General features: G+C 38.9%; 1 protein-coding gene across 1 annotated transcript; it reads right to left on the reverse strand.

Moving 5' to 3' along the window:
• Positions 1 to 18642: 18642 nt before the first annotated feature.
• LOC130021401 (small ubiquitin-related modifier 2-like) lies at positions 18643 to 19410 on the reverse strand. The gene has a single exon (XM_056112163.1). The coding sequence runs from the start codon at positions 19318 to 19320 to the stop codon at positions 19033 to 19035; it is 288 nt and encodes a 95-aa protein (XP_055968138.1). The 5' UTR covers positions 19321 to 19410; the 3' UTR covers positions 18643 to 19032.
• Positions 19411 to 19902: the final 492 nt, after the last annotated feature.

Below are 19902 nucleotides of genomic sequence, written 5' to 3' on the forward strand. Positions count from 1 at the left end.
CAGTTCTTGGTATCACATAGTTCCCCCTCTACCAGCACTTCAGAAAGTAGTAGCCCCCAATCACTGCTAGGTATGACCTCAAACAAATAAAGAGAGATTGATAAATGAACTAAATAAAACAAACATAGACCTATAGACTGTAAGACCCAATTATTGATTATCATATATAAGGTGGAGGGGAAGGAATAAAGTTGGGTATAGAAGGTTCAGTTGTATGGTAAAGAACAGAATTAGACTTTTAGTGGTGGACACAGTTCCTCTATATAGATGTTGTTCATTTATGATAATATACATCTGAAACCTATATTTTATATTTCAATGATACTTCAATTTTTTAAAAAAAATGTTGGCTTTTGTTTTTTTAATGCTGTTGAGATAAGGATGGTATCTATACCACTGCTATTGGCTGAACTAACTTGTCCAGCCAATCAGGAGGAAAGCCTTTCTTTTCCAGGCAGAAAACACCCATACTCCACTGATTTTGGCTTTCTGTGGGCAGCTCTTACAAGAGAATAAGATTGTTATAAGAGTATCTGTGCCTCCTTGGCATTGGGATCATGTGAGCATCTGAGTTCCAGCACACGCTTCCCTCCTCTCTAGTCAATATTCTAGTGCTGGCATCTAAAACGTTTTTGACCATGGCCCCTTCTCACCTTGTTTATTTCCTGTGGATTCTCCCTCCCCTTCTATCACTTGGCCCTCTAGTCTTGTGCTGTGGTCCTCTATTGACATGATTTTTACCTGTGGCTCCCTTAGAATATCCTGGGAGCCCACTAGGGAGCCATATGGCTCCTGGAAGAAGAACTCTACTGTGGAGAAAGATCAAAATTCAAGCAATACATGTTTGCCTCTTTCTTCTGGTGACCTTGAGAAACACTCCTCAATCAGTTCATCTCTTAGGAAGAAAGAAAACATAGATAGTGGGTTTTGTGCTCAAAAGTTCAATTCAAGACAAAGACTCTGTCAGCGTGTGGGCAGCCAGGATGTGGAGGCTTGGTTGTTGTTGTTGGGCTGTGGAAGGGTGTTAGAGTTCTCCTGTCATTGTACTTCAGCCTTGCCCCTTGGAAAGAGGAGTACATCCCATTCCTCTTAACTTTCCCTTCTGACTAATACCCAGACATTTGTGCCAAGATAGGTAGTCAGGTCCATGTGTCAGAGATGGGTAAACCATGTGATCAGGTGGCCTGAGTCTAGGAAATAGAGTTATGGAGAAAGAAGGATTGTAAGTCTCAAGAATTTTCTACAAATGCGGCATACAGTGTCATCAAATACAAATACTAGAGTCTATGGAATGTTGAATGTTGAAGAGATGGTTCTGGGTCCTGAGTAGCTCCTTGATGGTCTCCTTAAATATTTATTTTCTGGAGGTTGGTAAAGCAGTTTTCTAAAGTCTTTCCCAGTTTGAAATGTTAGCAAGTCTGTATAAGTCCATTTCAGTACTTTGCCTAGCTCTGTCTGCATCTCACTATTTCTCAGTAGGTGGTACCTGCCCCATTCAAGTCAGTACTGAAGTTCATCTGATGGCTTTTGCGGTAGAAGTTTGAGTGCAGGTATAAATGTTATGCATGTTAAACTAATATTTTCATAGTATTTTTAGTAATTATTGCTGTGCAAGAATATAATATGGAGTTGTGCTCAGTCTGGACCATGAATTTGGCATTGGTGGTCTGGATGCTTGTACTCCATAAAATGATAAGATCTTTGCAAATTATTTTAGCACATTTATGTGTATACATGAGTGTGATATTTGGTTCAAATAACTCACTTTTTCAAAAAATGTTTTTTATGCTGTCCCAAGTGATTTCATTATGATTTTGTTACATTCTATTTACCTTTACGACCGACTTGCCTTGTCATTCCTATGTATAATGCTGCTCAAAGCAGAATTTTAAACACCTCATGGTGTTTTTAATTGAAGCCAGCAGACTGCTTAAGCTGACATCTTCAGCATGGCAGGGTGACACAAGCCAATACAAACAGGGAGTGGGAGTTTTGTTGACAGCTCTGGGCATTGAGACCTCAGGACTGGTTTGGTGAGGCAGACTCAAATCAAGCAGTGACTCGTGGAGGAACTCAAGAGGACACAATTATGCTGTCTCATGTACCAACTCGCTGCATAAGGGAAGCAAGAAGCTGAGCCTTCTCTTGATGGAAGAGATGGAACATATGGCTGGAGGGATGCAGGTACAAAGATGCTAATTTGGCACTGTCTCCTTAAAGGCTCAGTGTTGTGACAGGACTGAGGTCTCATGGCTTTCTTTGTGTTTGTTGTCTGGAAACTGTAAGTAAAACTCCAATATTATCTCTTGTATTGATTAGGATACAGATAGAGCTGTTGTAGATGACAAGATTCCCAAACACAGTGGATTAAATGAGAAAAGAGTTATATACTTCCTTGCAGGTAAACTTCAGTGTCTTGTCCAGAGTTGGCCGGTTCCTTTGCTGCTAGGGACCTTTTCATGTCAAGTAACTTGTTCCTTAACTGACAAATAAATTATTCCATAGCCATATGATATGCTTGAAAAAAATCCTGAGTATTTGTGGAGAGATGAGTGGAATGAAGAAGACCAATCATAATCATAGACAGTCTTGGCAATATGATAGAGAGGTTTCAGGGACCCTTCCCATTTTGATTATTTTTTCTTCTGCCTTTTGTTAATCCTTGAACTCGTTGCCTACTTTGTGCCTAAATAAAAAATAATTGATAATACTTATTTCCTAGGTCCTCACATGTTAGCTGTTCATTGTTGTTACTTATCTATCCTTTTAAAAATTACAAGTGGTTTTTTACTTTGTGACCCCCTCCTCCAGGTTTTGCTGGCCTCTGGTGGTGTGCAGCCCTGCATGTGGTCTTGCAGGCAGCCTTCATCTGGGAGGTTGTCTGGCCTCAACAAGGTTTTACTCTCTTGGTGAGAAAACTCTTTGGCATATTTTGTACCACCCTGCAGAGAGCACCTATTGATTACATCTGCAACCTGTTTCTTGCTATGTTTGTTTTATTCTTGTTTTCCATGGTTTGTTATATTCTTGTTTTTCTTGGTTCATCATTCCATTCTGGTATTCCTGGCATTACTACCCAAATGAAGTACCTGTATTCAGGATAAGCCTCTGAGAAACCCCAGTCTAAGTCAGTCTTCACTTCTGATACGTCTGTTCAGCCATAGTAATGTTGATTTCTGTTCAACCATGATAATAATTAACATCCTTGTGGTCCTGGTAATCCTAATTATTTCCTTTTCATGCACCTCTACTTATTATAAGTTATAACACCTTTTTATCCTTCTTATATTGTTGAAAAAGAACGTGTTATTCTTCATACCTCAACAATAACACCCACACCACAATGAAACACATGTGATTCTCATGCCCCTCTACCTTGACCCTGGCCCCCTTTAAATCACTGGTTATACACAGTCTCATTAAAACCTGACCACAAAAGAAACAAAATTTTATGTTAACAAATATCCTGCATCTTTGGGGCTTGCTGTCCTGTCTAACATTCTTCAGGATTGTTCTGATTTCTCTTGGGGACTGAACATATGGCATATAGATCTGTGTCTGAGTTATGACTGCAGTTCATCTAGAACACGGGGTAGACCCAGGTACACAGTTTGACATCCTGTTGTGATGGATAGCCATTCTCTCTCCATTTCCTCCCTGGGGCAGGGAGAGGAGGGAAGTGTTTTTCATGAAGACAGGAAATATCTTCACTACTGCTGTGTGAACTAGACAGAATTATGCTAAAAGACCAGATTTTCTAAAGAGAGGGGAGAAGACATGTGGACAATATTTTCAATTGAATGATTAAACAATAATGTTCTGTGTGACCACACCCTGCAATTTAGAGAAGGAAAAAACAACTTAGCAAAATGAAGTCCCTGTTGCATTCTTTAAAATGTGCCATTTCATTGTTACAGTTATGCAAGATTCAGCACCAAGAAGCCAAAGGAAATATAGGTAGTTCCTATTGGCTGATTCCAAAATACATAAATTTCATTCACCACAGTTTAGTTTAGAAAAGTAAACAAAAACATAAAAACAAGGCTCCTTCCAAAACAAAACAAAACAAAACAAAACCACTTAAAGTTTCAGTACCATGGTATATCAACTGTGAGCCCTCCCAGGAAGTATAAACTTTTACTGCCAGCTTTTCCATATACTCATCTCTTTGTTCATGACAATCAGCTAATTTCTCAATCAAGTTTCTTCTTTCAAAGTCTGTTGGTGATTAGGCATTTGTTACATAGTTTGCATTTAGACAGTGAAGTGTACATTATTGTGTCCTCTTGTCTTCCAGTGAAACCCATGAGATGTTTACCAGAATGAACCATGAAGGAGAATGACCAACAAAAGTAGAAGAGAAGAAAGAGAAGAAAGGGAAGAAACCTATAAAATTCAAACAAACATTAGAGAGGTTAGAAAATAGATCTGAGCTTGGGAATGTTGGTGCAGGAGCTAATCTGGAAAAACCAGCGAAGAAATTTAGTGAAGATGAACTTATTACCATAAATGGAAAAAAAAAGACATAAAAGACAAAAAGTTTCATAGAAAGTGATTCTGTAAAAAAATTTTACATGAAATGAACTTAGTTATTTTATGGCATTAAAGGTGCAATAGATAAAATATTGGAAGCAGATTCAAATTTGGAAAAGCAAGTAAAAATTTACCAAAATATAGAAAAAATACTTGATCTGTGTTGTCGGTTATGCTAAAAAGGCAAGCTCTGCCTTAGCTACCTTCAATATATTTTCCAAAGGAAACCTTTTATTCTCAGTCTTTCCAAACTGCTGAATTACACTGTGCTAAAATAAATATTTGAAAGAAAAATTTCATTTCTCTACACATTTATAACTGAAAGCACTATTAGTTTTGTCAAAATTAGTTTTGTCAAAACTTACATTTTGACAAAAACTTCTAAAGATCTAAGAACAATTATATTCTCTCCCTACCCCCTATTTTTCATACCCTTTTGTGTGATTTCAGTTGCACTGTCATTTTTACAGACCACACTGATAGGCAATGGCTGCACAAATTTGAAGTTTTTTTCTATTTAAGTAAGCTAACAGAAGAATGAAGGCTTGGAAGCTTGTGTTCACTGGGTTTGAATCCAGATTCTTGCATAGAACTGTTTGCTGTTAGTCGGGTAACATATCTGTGGGTGGGTGCTTGGCTATTTTAGTTGGAAGCATGAAAATTATAAAATTATACTTGCTATCTCATTCTGAAGGTGAGATTCAAAAGACCTCTAAAATGTGGTTAATACAGTGCTGGTGTGGATGTGGCAAGAAAGGAACTCTCCTTCACTGGCTGATGGGAATGCCAACTGGTTCAGCCTTTTAGGAAAACAGTATGGACGAGTCTCAAAAAATTAGAAATTGAGCTCCCATTTGACCCAGCAATACCACTCCTAGGAATATATCCCAGAGAAGCAAAAAAGTATAGTCGAAGTGACATCTGCACTTCTTTGTTCATTGCAGCACTCTTTACAATAGCCAGAATCTGGAAAAAAACTGAGTGCCCCAAACCAGATGACTGGTTAAAGAAACTTTGGTATATCTACACAGTGGAGTACTATGTAGCTGTTAGAAAAGATGAAGTCATGAAATTTACATACAAGTGGTACTACATGGAAATTATCATGCTAAGTGAAATCAGTCAGAAAGAGAGGGATAGGCATAGAAAGATTGCATTCATCTGGGGAACATAAAGTAACAAAATAGGAGACTAACACCCAAGAATGGCGAGAGTAGTACCAGGAATCTTACTCCATGGCTTGGAGGCCAGCCACACATGCTAGGGGAAAAGGCAGCTCAGATAGAGAAGGGAGCACCAAATAAAAGGGTGTTGGGAGGATCCTCCCAGGATGGGAGAAGCATGCTGAAAGTAGACTATAGACCAAACATGATTGCCACTCAATGCCTCTTTTGCAAACCACAACACCCAAAAGGAGAAAGAGAACAAAAGGGAATGCCCTACCACAGTGGCAGGGTGGGATGGGGGGATGGAGGGTGGTAGAGATACTGGGACCCTTGGTGGTGGAAAATGGGCACTGGTGGAGGGATGGGTATTTGATCATTGTATAACTGAAACCCAAGCGCAGAGATTTGTAGGTCTACAACTGTACCTCATGGTGTTTCACTAATAAAATTTTTTAAAAGACCCTGAAAAAAATAAATAAAATGTGGTTAATATTCAGAAAGCACTTAATTTTTAAAAATGTGGAGGATATGTATCTTTTCTTCACTTGTAGTATTTGACATTTAAAACAAAGCTTGACATGAGGTTAGTACAAAACTCAATGTATATTTGGTGGACAAAGCACTGAGTAGTCATAATTAGTATTCAACAAATGTTAGTGACCTGGTTCTCTTTCTCTTTTCTTTCTGTACTTTCAATACTTTCAGAGAGTTAAAGAATCCAATTCACTGAGAACCCTTCAGGGTTGATCCTATAAAGTTGTCCTTCCCTTCTTTATTACAATCTTGCTGTAGTTACAGTTTTGTCCTTGCCCATTTGACTTAGATGCAAAATTATTCTGCAAGGTCAACATTTTCATATACTAATAAACGCATAGACATTAATAGGAAGCACCAAGACTTCAAAGTGTCAATGGAAAAGATCAATTAATTTGCAAATATACTTTAAATATTTGGATATGGCTCAGCAGAGAAGCACTTGCTTTGCATGTGTGAAGACTTGGCTTTTATTCCTAATATTAGGAAAATTCAACCTCACTGTCAACCAAGGATATATAAACCAAACTAGAGAGAGAATCTTTTTGCATCAGATTTGCAAAGATATTCAGAATGATGGAGATAGAGATCAGAAGAGTAAGAGGGGAAAACGTTCTTCTTGACTGCGTTTGCTTATGAGAATTATACTTTTAGAAAGCAATTGAAAAACAAATATTATTAGACTGTGAACCAGTAATAATACTGCATCTGTAAATTGATCCTGAGCATTCAACATGGATGAAGCTCTGTGCACAAAGAATTTTCAGTTTTATTTGTTAGAATAAAGATGGGAAGTTACCTTTATGTTTAACAATGGGGATTGTTTATATAGAAAATTGTATATAAACCTTTTTCTGGCAATTCATATTTATAAGGAAAATAATGTGATACAGTGGTGTATATAAGAAAAATATTTAATTGCATATAAAACTCAAAGACATGCCTAATGGAATCCTGGAAGACTGGGAGATATTATATCTGTTTACAGATGAGAAAATGAGACTCAAATGTCTGGGTCATTTTTGTAAAGCATTGGCTAGTAAGTACATTTATCTGACTATAAGACCTTTATTTTCCTGCCAAGTCAAAATCTTCTCCTTGTTTTTAGTTCAACTAAGTTTTGTTTTTAGTTATGAGACAATGAATAATTTTCTAATTTTTAAGTTTCTGCCTTCTCAAATATTTAAATTATAGAATGCTTTAATAAAGGTGATAAATACATTACAGAAAACGTAACCTTAATAAATTGTTAAATCTCCTGAATATCCATTATTAATAGATCAATGGTATATAGTAGATGCTTATTTTCTAAAAATTGAAATGTAATTGACATGCATAATTGTGATGTTTTCAGGTATACAACAATTACTTTTTGTTTTACTTGTTACAAATTTCTTTTGTTATTTTGATTGTGTTACTTCATTGTTTATGGGTGTATGTATGCATGTTTGTGTAAGAAAGCTCTACATAACAATGTTTTGACTAACAATAGGACACATATATTAAAGACACTGTATAGCCTAGTGGCATAGGCTGTCACTGTCACTGTCACTATCACTGTCCTCCTGTTGTTCATCAATTTGCTTGAGTGGTCCCAGTAACATTGTGAGACTTTTTACTGTATTTGACATATCGAATACATCATGGGTAGCTTGCCAGGCTCTGCCCTGGGGGCAAGATATTCTCAATAGCTTGCAGGGCTCTGTGAGAGGGGCGGAGGAATCAAACTCAGGTGGGCCATGTCGGCCGCGTGCAAGGCAAACGCCCTACCCGCTATGTTATTGCTATACCATCTAAATTTGTAGAGGTGAGGATCTACTTAGCTGCCAATATCCATTTGCATATTTATAACATCATTTACCAGATGGTCTACAGGCAACTGACTAACACGTGTCTGTCCTGTGACGGGCCAGAGCCAGAGCACATGATTTTTCTAGCCTCATATGGTCTGCAGCTAGATGTTCCCCGTCCCCCCACCACAAAAGTTACTCTATGATCCTTCATATTACAAAGTTACCTAAAGATACATTTATCAGAATATATTCATCAGAATATATATGCATGAATATGTACATATATATGAATGTATATGAATATATGTGTAAATATATATGCATATATTCATATATATTGAATATATTCAATATATATACTTTCTTATCCATTTATCCATTCATTCATCAGTGGATACTTAGGCTTCTGTATCTTGGCTATTGTTAATAATGCTGAATTAAGTATAGCAGTGCATTCTCCTTGCTCATTTTATAAGGCTTTATATAAAAATTAAAGTAAGATATCAACCAAACTCCTTACCAAATTGATCAGTATTGAACAAACTTACATTAAATAAAATGTAAAAATCATAATAAATCATAGCAAAAACTATGTACAAAGAATAACATGTATGAAAGCCCTTTAAAAATATAAAAGAAAATGCACTTAAGTTTTCACTACTCTTTTCCTAACATCTTTAAACCAAATTTTTATTTACTTTAGTCTTTTAGGAATTATTACTATTACTTTAACTATTATAGAACTAAAGTCCTTCAATAAAATAAGTGATTTTTTTTTTCGGTCCAGATTTTACTGTCTGTTTGAGAGAAGAAACAAGGCGGGGGAAAATCATTGTTTTGCCTTGTTGACATGGAAAATCCTATCTCTCCTTTAGTGTTCTTTGGGAAAGGAAGTGAAAGTCTCCTCTCTGATGTTTTGGAAAGACGGTAACTGTGGAATAGGCTGCTTGATCCAGATGGGAGATTTCCAAAGATACTTTTACAGATTCTTGTTGAATATTCACGAAATCGAAACTTTTGGTCTCTATTATCCAAGCCTGGCATGCTGCACACAGTGGTTTTTCTGGTCATTTTTCTGAGGGTTTGGTGGTAATGTTTGCACTGCATTTGGCATTGTGTGTATGTGTGGTGTCGCCAGAGCTTGAGCATTTATGGAGCATTGCCTTTAGGGGCTGTTTACTCTGGACTCTGTCCAGAATGGTAGGCTCCTCAACTTTGAAGCTCCTAGGAAAAGTTGAGATGCAAGTATCTTGCTCTTTCTGCACCAGGAGGGAGAATCCCAAGCAACTTCCAGGAAAGCAAGTCGAGCTGTTTGGCTGATGCCCCTGTGGCACTGACTTTCCCACAAGTTCAGAAGGTCATTTGGTCAATGATTCTCTCCCTAGCCTTCTTGTATACAGGCAGAGTTTTTTTTATTCAGGACTGTCTGATAACAACATCATTTGTAGGACGGCACCTTCGGAGTATAGCTTATTTTGGGAGCTTCTTTTTTTTATTAAAAATTATTTTTACTGGGTCACACCCAATAATTCTCAGGGATTACTTCTGGCTCTGCACTCAGGAAATACTCCTGGTGGTGCTCCAGTGGAACCATATGGGATGCCAGGGATTGAACTCAGGTCGGCTGTGTGCAAGGCAAATGCCCTACCTGCTGTACTATTGCTCCAATCCAAGTTTGGGAGCTTCTTAAAAGTGATTTTCTCCTTTGTGTCTGAGAGTATGGCTTGGGAGTCAAAACTTCAGTTAATATACCATCAGCTTCGTTTCCATGACAACTTTTGGGTCCTGCTTCGCATACTGAGAAGCTGTTGTCTCTCCAGCAAAGGATGGGGCTGGAAGTGGAGTGCTTCAGGCTTGCTTACTGGCAACTCGAACAGGTTTCCTTCTGGCTCAGCTGTAATAACAGTTCCTGTGATGTAACTTCCACCAACAGTTTGCAGCCTGGGAGGAAGTTTAGTTTGGCTGATTTAAATTTAAAAAAATGGAAACTTGTCTTGAGGGGTGTCCTTCTAGATTCAGCTAAAATTTTGAATTAGCTTTTATAATCACCTGCAGGTACTTAAATGTGGAAAATGTAAGTTCATATTATTAACTCTAACCTTTAGCAGAGGAGAATCCAGATGATCTGAATGATTATACATTGTTTTCATGTCTGCAATATTTATTTGCCTATTGAACTCTTTCTGAGTAAAATACTTTGTTTTATATGGCCAAATGACAAGTTAAAAAAACTTGCTTTACAAAGATAATTTTCAGGGAAAATTTTAAAAAATGATTTAAAAAAATTTTTTTAATTTTAATTTTTATTAGTGAGACAACATGAGGTGCAGTTGTAGACTTACAAATTTTTGTGCTTGGGTTTCAATTATACAATGATCAAATACCCATCCCTCCACCAGTGCCCATTTCCCACCACCACGGATCCCAGTATCCCTCCCACCCCCCCATCCCCCCATTCCACCCTGCCTCTGTGGCAGGGCATTTCCTATTGTTCTCTCTTTCTCCTATTGGGTGTTGTGGTTTGCAGAAGAGGCAATGGGTGGCAATCATGTTTGGTCTATAGTCTACTTTCAGCATGCCTTTCCCATCCTGGGAGGATCCTTCCAACACCCTTTATTTGATTCTCCCTTCTCTATCTGAGCTCCCTTTTCCCCTAGCATGTGTGGCTGGCCTCCAAGCCATGGAGTAAGATTCCTGGTACTACTCTCGGCCATTCTTGGGTGTTAGTGTCCTATTTTGTTACTTTATGTTCCCCAGATGAATGCAATCTTTCTATGTCTATCCCTTTCTTCCTGAGTCATTTCACTTAACATGATACTTTCCATGCAGTACCACTTGTATGTAAATTTCATGACTTCATCTTTTCTAACAGCTACATAGTACTCCATTGTGTAAATGTACCAAAGTTTCTTTAACCAGTCATCTGGTTTGGGGCACTCAGTTTTTTTCCAGATTCTGGCTATTGTAAAGAGTGCTGCAATGAACAAAGAAGTGCAGATGTCACTTCAACTATACTTTTTTGCTTCTCTGGGATATATTCCCAGGAGTGGTATTGCTGGGTCAAATGGGAGCTCAATTTCTAATTTTTTGAGACTCGTCCATACTGTTTTCCAAAAGGGCTGAACCAGTTGGCATTCCCACCAGCAGTGAAGGAGGGTTCTTTTCTCGCCACATCCGCGCCAGCACCAGTTGCTTTTGTTCTTGTGGATGTGGGCCAGTCTCTGTGGTGTGAAATGATATCTCATTGTGGTTTTGATCTGCATCTCCCTGACGATTAATGATGTGGAGCATTTTCTCATGTGCCTTTTAGCCATTTGGATTTCTTCTTTGAGAAACTTTCTATTCATTTCATCGCCCCATTTTTTGATGGGGTTGGATGTTTTCTTCTTGTGGAGTTCCACCAGTACTTTGTATATCCTTGATATCAACCCCTTGTCGGATGTGTATTGGGAGAATATCCTTTCCCATTCTGTAGATTGTCTTTGTATTTTGATCACTGTCTCTTTGGAGGTGCAGAAGCTTCTTAGTTTAAGATAGTCTCATTTGTCTATCTCTGTTTTCACTTGCTTGGCCAGTGGTGTGACATCTTTGAAGATACCATTAGCTTCAATGTCATGGGGGTTTTTGCCAATTTTTTCTTCAATGTAAAAAATGATTTTCAATAATGAAGAAACAGCTGTATTCAAGAATGACAAAGTTACTAACTTTTTCTTATAGGGCAAAATGGCACAATATTGGTGTCAGTCTGTCTATATCACACTGACTCACCTTGGCTGTTTTAGTACTAGTAATCACAGACAGTGGTCTGTGTTCTCATAAAGCTTTATTTATAAAACTAAGCATCTGTTCACTAGCCCATCATGTCCCAATTTCTGAATTATAGAGTACTTGAAGAAGGCATATTGCTTTCAGCAGAAAGTAAGGAAAATGCCCTACGAAAAATAGCCTTAAAATCTTTTAAGATGATTATTGTACATAAAAAGTCTCATAACAGGAAGTCCTGCTGCTGGTACATCAAAGCAATTGATAATGTTTTCAAAGACCCGAGTGTTTTCCTCCTTCCTGTTCTCCCACTTGTAACTTATTTGTGTATATTCACATTTCTGTGTGTCTCATAATTTCACAGCAGCCTCCACAGTCTTCAAGTTACCTATGGATGAACAAAATCACCAGAAAAAAAAAAGTCATTGTTCTTTTTCCCCCCACACTTTCTTTTCTGGTTCTTTTCATTGCTTTTTCTTCTTCCTTCTTTTTGCTCTTGTTGTTTCCTTGGCTGGGATCCACAGACTTCGCTGTGATGTGCTTGTATACTTGGCCTTGATGCTCACAGGGGTGGCATGCTTTAGTTAATTCCATTTAATACACCTTTATGTTGTCTATTTGACCAAAACTGGGAGGATTGTTTTTAAGAAAGATTTGGTCTATTCACAGTCATTGTATTAGCTGCCTGTGGTTGATTTCACAGTAAATTTGGTAACTTAAAACAATGAAATGTATTCTGTCACATTTGGGACGCCAGTATTATAAAGTGAGTGTCACAGGGCTAAGATTATGCTGTCTGTAAAGTTGTGTTCTTTCTGAAGGTTCTAGAGGAGAATCTGATCCTTATCTCTTCTACATGCTTGTAGAGACTAGTATTCGTTAGCTTGTGGTCACATGACTTCAACATAAGAACCATTTTCATATGGTTTCTACTCTGTCTTTTTGAAATCTTCCTTTGCCTCTCTCTTACATGTGTGATGGTTTATAGGCCTGCCCATTTTATCTGTGATAACATACTCATCTCAATATCCTTAACTTAGTCATATTTTCAAGCATCCTTTTTTAAAAAATTGACTAACGTTTATGGGTTCCAGGGAATAGAACCTGATATATTGAGACTAATTATTCAACCTGCTCAGTCAAAGAGAACTGTATCAAAGCAAAACATTAGCATTTTCTGTGAATTGGTGCTTGTTAAGAGGATCAATTGGAATTGTTTTATATTAAAATTCAACCAACCAGGAAAGGGTTGTGATATTAGCATTGTGAGCATCAGTATTTACTATAGCATGCTCTTATTTAATATGATACTTAATGAGTTTATAATGATTTAAGAAAAAAATGTGGACTGGAGATACAGCTTAGTGGTAGGGCACTTGAATGTATGAGGCCCTAGGTTTGTTCTAGCACTGGTTAAAAAAAGAAAAGTAATTTTTATAAGTAAAGTTGCAAGTCTCTTATGAATACTGTGATTATAGTACTGAGTAGTAAAATAGTAAAAAATTCTTGTGCATTAAAAATATGGCGAAACAAATATTAAAACATTACTAGAGCTTTTCTGAAAGGGATAGGAATATTGGTGATTCATTTTATTTTCTTCTTGTATTTTTCCACATTTAAATTAAAAGTATATGTCTACTGCTTAAATGGTATTTTAACAATAAATCAATATCACTACCTTGCTAGATGGTAATATAGGATATTTGGAGCCCACACCTGGAAGTACTCAGGGTTTATAAGTCCTGGTGGGTTTTTAGGGACCATCAGGGGTGTTGGGATTAAACCTGGGTAAGCCATGTGCAAGACATTCACCCCACTAGTCCCCAATACAGGAATTTTTGCTAAAAGAACAATTTCAGTATTCTTTGTATTATTTTACTTGTTTTTTTCTCTTTTTGTTAATTTTATCATGAAACCAAGCAAAGCAGTTACAGATTCCATCCAAACAACTTCCTCTCCTCTTGGAGACCCATTGTCATCAATGAGGTAACACAGATAGAAAAAGTCCTCATGTTTTGCATCAAAAACATTTAATGTATTTCTATTGCTTTGAAAAATGGCTTTAAAGGAATATTTTGGCACTAACTATTCTCCTGGGCATTGTCCAAATCTTCAAAATTCTTAATACTACACTTGGTTAGGTACCTCTGCTTCCCCTCTCTCATCCCTATGCTGTGCCCTTTCATGTCCTCCAACTCCTGGCCTGATATCCGCCTGCATGGTCATCGCTGCACTTCTAGTAGGAGAGGAAGCTTACTTGAAGCTTATTAAGAACGCACATTCTTAACAAGTCATCTTTTCTAGGGCACTTGCGTTGGTACATCTACACAATGAAATACTATGCAGCTGTTAGGAGAGATGAAGTCATAAAAATTTGCTTATAAGTGGATAGACATTGAGAGTATCATGCTATGTGAAATGAGTCAGAAAGAAAGAAACAGATACAGGAGGACTGCACTTATTTGAGGAGTATAAAATAACTTAAAACAAGACAGACACCCAAGGATAGTAGATAGAAGGGTCAGGAAGATTGTTCCATAGTTGGAAGTCTGGCTCACGAATGGGTGGGGAAAGGATAGCTGGAATAGAGAAGGGATCACTAAGAAAATGATGGTTGGAGGAATCGGTTGGGATGGGAGATGTGTGCCGAAAGTAGATAAAGGACCAAACATGATAACCTCTCAGGGTCTGTCTTGCAAACCATAATGCCCAAAAGTAGAGAGAGAGTATGGGGAATCATGTCTGCCATGGAGGCAGAGGGAGGGTGGGAAAGGGGAGTTAATACCAGGGCTATTGGTGGTGAGGAATGTGCACTGGGGGAGGGATGGGTGTTTGATCATTGTGTGATTGTAACCCAAACATGAAAGCTTGTAACTATCTCAACGGTGATTCAATAAAATTTAAAAAAAAAATAAATAAAGTTTATATTTATTTAAATAAATAAATAAATAGAGCCACTTCACCCTGCACACTGGCAGCCATGGTTGAACATCATGGATAAAGTGAGATAGAAGTGTCCAACGGTAAGTGAACCATTTGCTCATTACTTCCCTGGTAGATGTTTTCAGCATTTTCTCCCAGGTGCAAATGGTAGGGCCTCTGGGAGAATTTGAGAGAAAGGTTGGGAGTGGCCTTTGTGAATTGTCAAAGTCAGAATGCAAATGGTGATTAACTAACGCCAGCCCTGCCCCTCAGCCAGCAAAGAAGAGTCTCCTGTGAAAACCCAGGGGATACTTTTGTGCTTTCTTTTAGTCATTTGAATTCTCAAAATTGTCCCCAGTTTAGATAGAATCAACCTCAAATGGTCTATGATTAAAATTTCCACTCTGAAAATCTGAGCAACTTAAGAATTGCAGGAACTGGACCATCTGGAGATAATTTATAAATAACACTCGCCTTTCAAATTGGCTCTGTCTTCCCAAAGAGTCCTCTGTCCTGCCGGTGGGACTGCTGCCAAGGCCCAAACTGCTAAATTGGGCCAGGGACACTGAAATTTCTGGCAGGAGCTGCTTATCTCAGATTCTTCTAAGAATTTGGGACACTTTATTGAAACAGTTGTTTTTCTTTATGTAAAATGTAGGCTAAAAGTTTTGGAATCTCTTTAGGTTATAAGAAAGGTTCTCAGAATTTTAATGCTTTACCTGCTAAGATAATTAAAACTCAAATCAAATACCAGTTCACACCACAAGGATCCTGATTACATGGTAAGATTGGGGGGCATTAAAAAAAAATGACTCAGCCTTTTTTTGCTCCCTTTTCACAGAATCCAGTTGCCATGAAAGGGAGCTATTAATAGCCTCCTTCCCCATCCCTTTCTTTCAAGTCAGTCCTAGTTAGCACAAGCTTAGTCCCTGCAGTGTGTCTCTCAAGAGCCAGCCCCATTGTGTTGAACCAGTGGTGGCAGTGATGGTGCTTTTTGGATTTAAGGTGGACAGAGTTGACAATCTGGAAGATAATTTCTCCTACTCTGGGGTTGAGAGCCAATTACATGAATATTCTTTCCTCACTGGTGTTAATTCTGCTGAGCTCTTGTGAGAAATAGCCTGCCTGTCTGAAAATGAATAGACTCAGAGTTGTGATGATCAGCAAAAGTGAGGTTTCACTAACTGTTGATTACATCGTACAAGATGAGAGTGACAGATGAGCAGAAGCACTGAAAGTGGTTAGAACGGGTACTGGATTCCCTTGTGTGTCTCTCCTTCCACTCCTTATTGGACGAGTAGTAGGGAGTGTATAATCTATCCTGACACATTGCCTAAGTTTCTTTGGATAGTTTGAATGCATATATCCCTTGGGATTGGTTGGGATTTTAGAAGTGGGCTTTGGTTGTCTCCATTCCTCTTTGTTTTCTTGTGGCAGGAAATATCTCCTGGAGTATGTGCTTTCTAGCACATAGACAGTTTCTACATTGATCCCCCACCTTCCTAACACTTTGATCAAACACTCGCTAGTCAGTGAGTCATTATGCAGGCACACGGCTGGTAATTTTCCATTTAGGGCTAAGTGTTTTATCTTGAAAAGGATCACCGCTGACTTTGTTCCTAATACTCTAATGATTGAAGTCTCCTGTCTGTTCACACCCCAACTTGATGTCATGCCTCGTCAGAGTTTTAAAATGATCAAATTCAGGGGCTCCATAAGGTGGAGCACAAGCCTGGTATGTCTAAGGCCCTGCGTGGAGTCCACCGCACGGTTCTTCTAAGTTTAGCCAGTGAAGCCCTGATAACCTGAAGAGCTGCTGTATAATCAGGCCTGAGTACTGACACCTCAGTGCTACACTGCAAGGCTGAGCATTGCTGGGAGTGGGCTTTGGCACCCCCACTCCAGCACTGATGCCTGTGGCCTCTTGAAAAAAATGATCAAGTTCAAGTTCATGATCATCCTTGCAACCCACGACCAGTGTTTCCCAGCCACAGTGCTTCCCAGAGTGGGTGATAAAATTTTCCCGGAGCACTGGACAATCTAGTCTTGGGTGTCAGCTGGGACTCTTCTGTTTGTTCCCTTGAAAAAGGTAGATTTCTAGGAAGTGCTGAGTGCTTTTTTTTTTTTTTTCTGAAAAGAGAGAGTAGGCTGATGAAGCTTGGGAGTCTTTATTCTAGCATAATCCTACCAATCCACTACTCCTCACCCCCTCCTGCTCTGTTTCTGGCTGGGGATTCCAAATGCACACACAGGCCACAGTTGGGCTAGATGGGGGATTTTCCATCATTTCTTAAGGCTTTACTGATGGCAAATGACAAACTGACCAGAGGAGCAGGAGAGCCACTTTAGAAGTTAATTACATCCAAACCAAGAAATTTAGAAATCTGTGGGGATTGGGTTGAAAACGTTTTCATTTGAGAAATGTTCAGTATAGAGAGAGCTGTGTTATCTCATATCTGGTAGAGACTGTACATATGTTCAGATAGAAAACAGGCCCATCTCCAAGAACGTGGCCTGAAAAGCATGTGGAAAGGTAATTGAGTAGTGAGACTTAGTTTCTTTCTGGACCCCAGAAAATTAATCTTTGTATACCCTTCCTCCCTTCCCTTTTGTTCCCCTGGCATAGCATATTGTTGACTTCTTCACAAAGAGGAAGAGTTTCAGGGAATGTGTATCAGAAAATACGTACATTTTCTAGAAAGAAATGTATGTCTACTTTGAGAAAACCCATTTCCTATTTTAATAGAATTTTGTAACTTGGAAACTATTAAAAAGCCATTTCTTTCATAATATAAGTAAAAATATGACATTAAATGGGTTCTTATAACTGGAGGAACTCTGCCTTTAGTGAGTGTTCCAGGAGGGCACCCTCAAAATTGAAGGGCTCACAGGCTCATACCAAGATCCTATGGTGGCGGCAAGGAGGTCCTAGATTAATACTTTTGTCAAGTAAGAAATGGACTTTTTTGAAGTTCAGAATCCTTCTGAGCAAAAATAATGTCTGAGCCCTCCTGTAAAATCCTACTTCAGATGTGTTGCTGTCATGAGTCCCCCTGCTGAGATCAGAGTGGCACAACCAGAGGAAGGTGAATGTTGCTTGCCTGCGCAGATCGCCATGACATCAACAATTCATTGCCTGAGTTCACAAATGCGGTTTATGCAGGAAAGTGGAATGAGGAAGAGGATTGAAGCAGAGCTGATGAGCACAAGACTGCAGTAGCCCTCTTCAAGATGCATATGAGGCTACTTCCTAAACTCCATGGATGGTGGCCTGGATGAGGGGCAATGGGGAAAATTTCCAGTCAAGTTCAATCCTGAGGTCTCAGAAGGGAGACAGCGGTCTCTGTAGGCAAATTCATGTCATCACTTCTGCAGGACTTTCTGAACCAACCTACCAACTTACAGGTAGTTGCCTCCCTTTTTCATGAGCAGTGGCTCAGAGGAACAAAAAGTGAATTGAGTAAGAATGGTAACACTGGGGATAAGTATAGCAACATAGCAAGACAGAGCTAATAAAAATAGATTTAACAGGAAAAAACCCAAACAAACAAAAAGAAAGAGAAAAGCCAAAACATATTTTCCACTCAGGTGTATTTAGTGAGATTTTTATGCCTAGCTCAGGTTTCAGGAAGTAAGACATATCTGGAATTTCTCAGTAAACACTCCTTTCACCATACTGTAAAATAGATAATAATCTACCATGTAGATTAGCTCCCCATTCTTTAGTTTTATTTTTTTTAAACAAGAAGTTTATTTAAACAACAAGATGCTTGACTTGAAGGAAAAACTATCTAGGATTCATTTCTTTTAGAGTAATTTATCCCTACTTAAAGACAGATTGCCCTACATGTAACAGCTACGCACAAAAAAGTTCTAAAATTGTCCTTGGTTTTACAACGATAAATGAAAAACATTAAAATTCTCCAATCAAACAAGGTATGCAAGAATTTTTATGTTGTTCTTTTTTTTGTTAAACATTGAGAGTAAAATAACTTACTGGAATATAAAGATAAGAGCTGAATGAGCATGCCACTAATGGAGAAAGGGGGTATTTTCACAGAACCAATATTTTTTTCCCATCCCATCTCCATCTGATGTCAATCAAAACATAGCATTGGCCATTTAGTTAAAAAAATGCAATGCTTGTGCACATAGACCAGTTACTTTACGTACAGTAAAGGAATGGGGAAGGGGAGAATGAAAAAATAGAGAAAACTATACTGTAGTAGTCAGGATGTGGTGGAACCAAATTGCGGTCTTCGAATTGCGAATGTCTTCCTGGTCTGGAGGAGCTGAGTTCTGGAGGACAGTCGTGGGCTCTGTTAGTAGACACCTCCTGTCTGGTGCTGGAACACATCGATTGTATCTTCATCCTCCATTTCCAACTGTGCAGGTGTGTCTGTTTCATTGATTGGCTGCCCGTCAAATCGGAATCTGGTCTGCCTCATTGACAAACCCTGTCGTTCACAATAGACTTTCATTAGTTTACTAAGTGGTGTATGCGTGTTAATCTTAAACTGCACCACGGAACCAACCTGACCCGCCACCTTCAAATTAGTATGATCGTTGTTCTCGGTCTTGACGCCTTCCTTGGGTTTTTCATGGGCCATGGCAAACGCCGGAAATCTCAGCGACTGCTTCACGAAAGAGGTACCAGGTCCGCACCGAACGGGCACACAAGCAGCACCAGGAGTGGCAGAAGGAGGCAGCTGTGCTGGAGAGGCGGAGGGCGCGCACACCTAGTTTTAATTTTTGATTAATTAAGATTTTTGGCGACTCACTCAGGACTGGAGCAATAACACAGAGGGTAGGGCATTTGTCTTGCATGCTGCCCACCTGGGTTCGATACCTCCATCCCTCTCGAAGAGCCCGGCAAGTTACCGAGAATATCCCGCCCACAGGGCAGAGCCTGGCAAGCTCCTCGTGGTATATTGGATGTGCCAAAAACAGTAACAACAAGTGTCACAATGGAGATGTTACTGGTGCCCGCTTGAGCAAGTCGGTAAACAACGGGATGACAGTGCTACAGTGCACTCGGGATGGTAAATGCGTGCTGAAAGTAGACTGTAGACCAAACACGACAGCCACTTACTACCTATATTGCAAACCATAACATCCGAAAGGAGAGAGAAGAATGGGCGCTGGTGGAGGAATGGGTCCTTGATCATTGTATGATTGAAACGTAATCACAA

Source organism: Sorex fumeus, unplaced genomic scaffold (genome assembly GCF_029834395.1).
Source record: "Sorex fumeus unplaced genomic scaffold, SorFum_2.1 ptg000015l, whole genome shotgun sequence".
Classification (NCBI taxonomy): Eukaryota; Metazoa; Chordata; class Mammalia; order Eulipotyphla; family Soricidae; genus Sorex; species Sorex fumeus.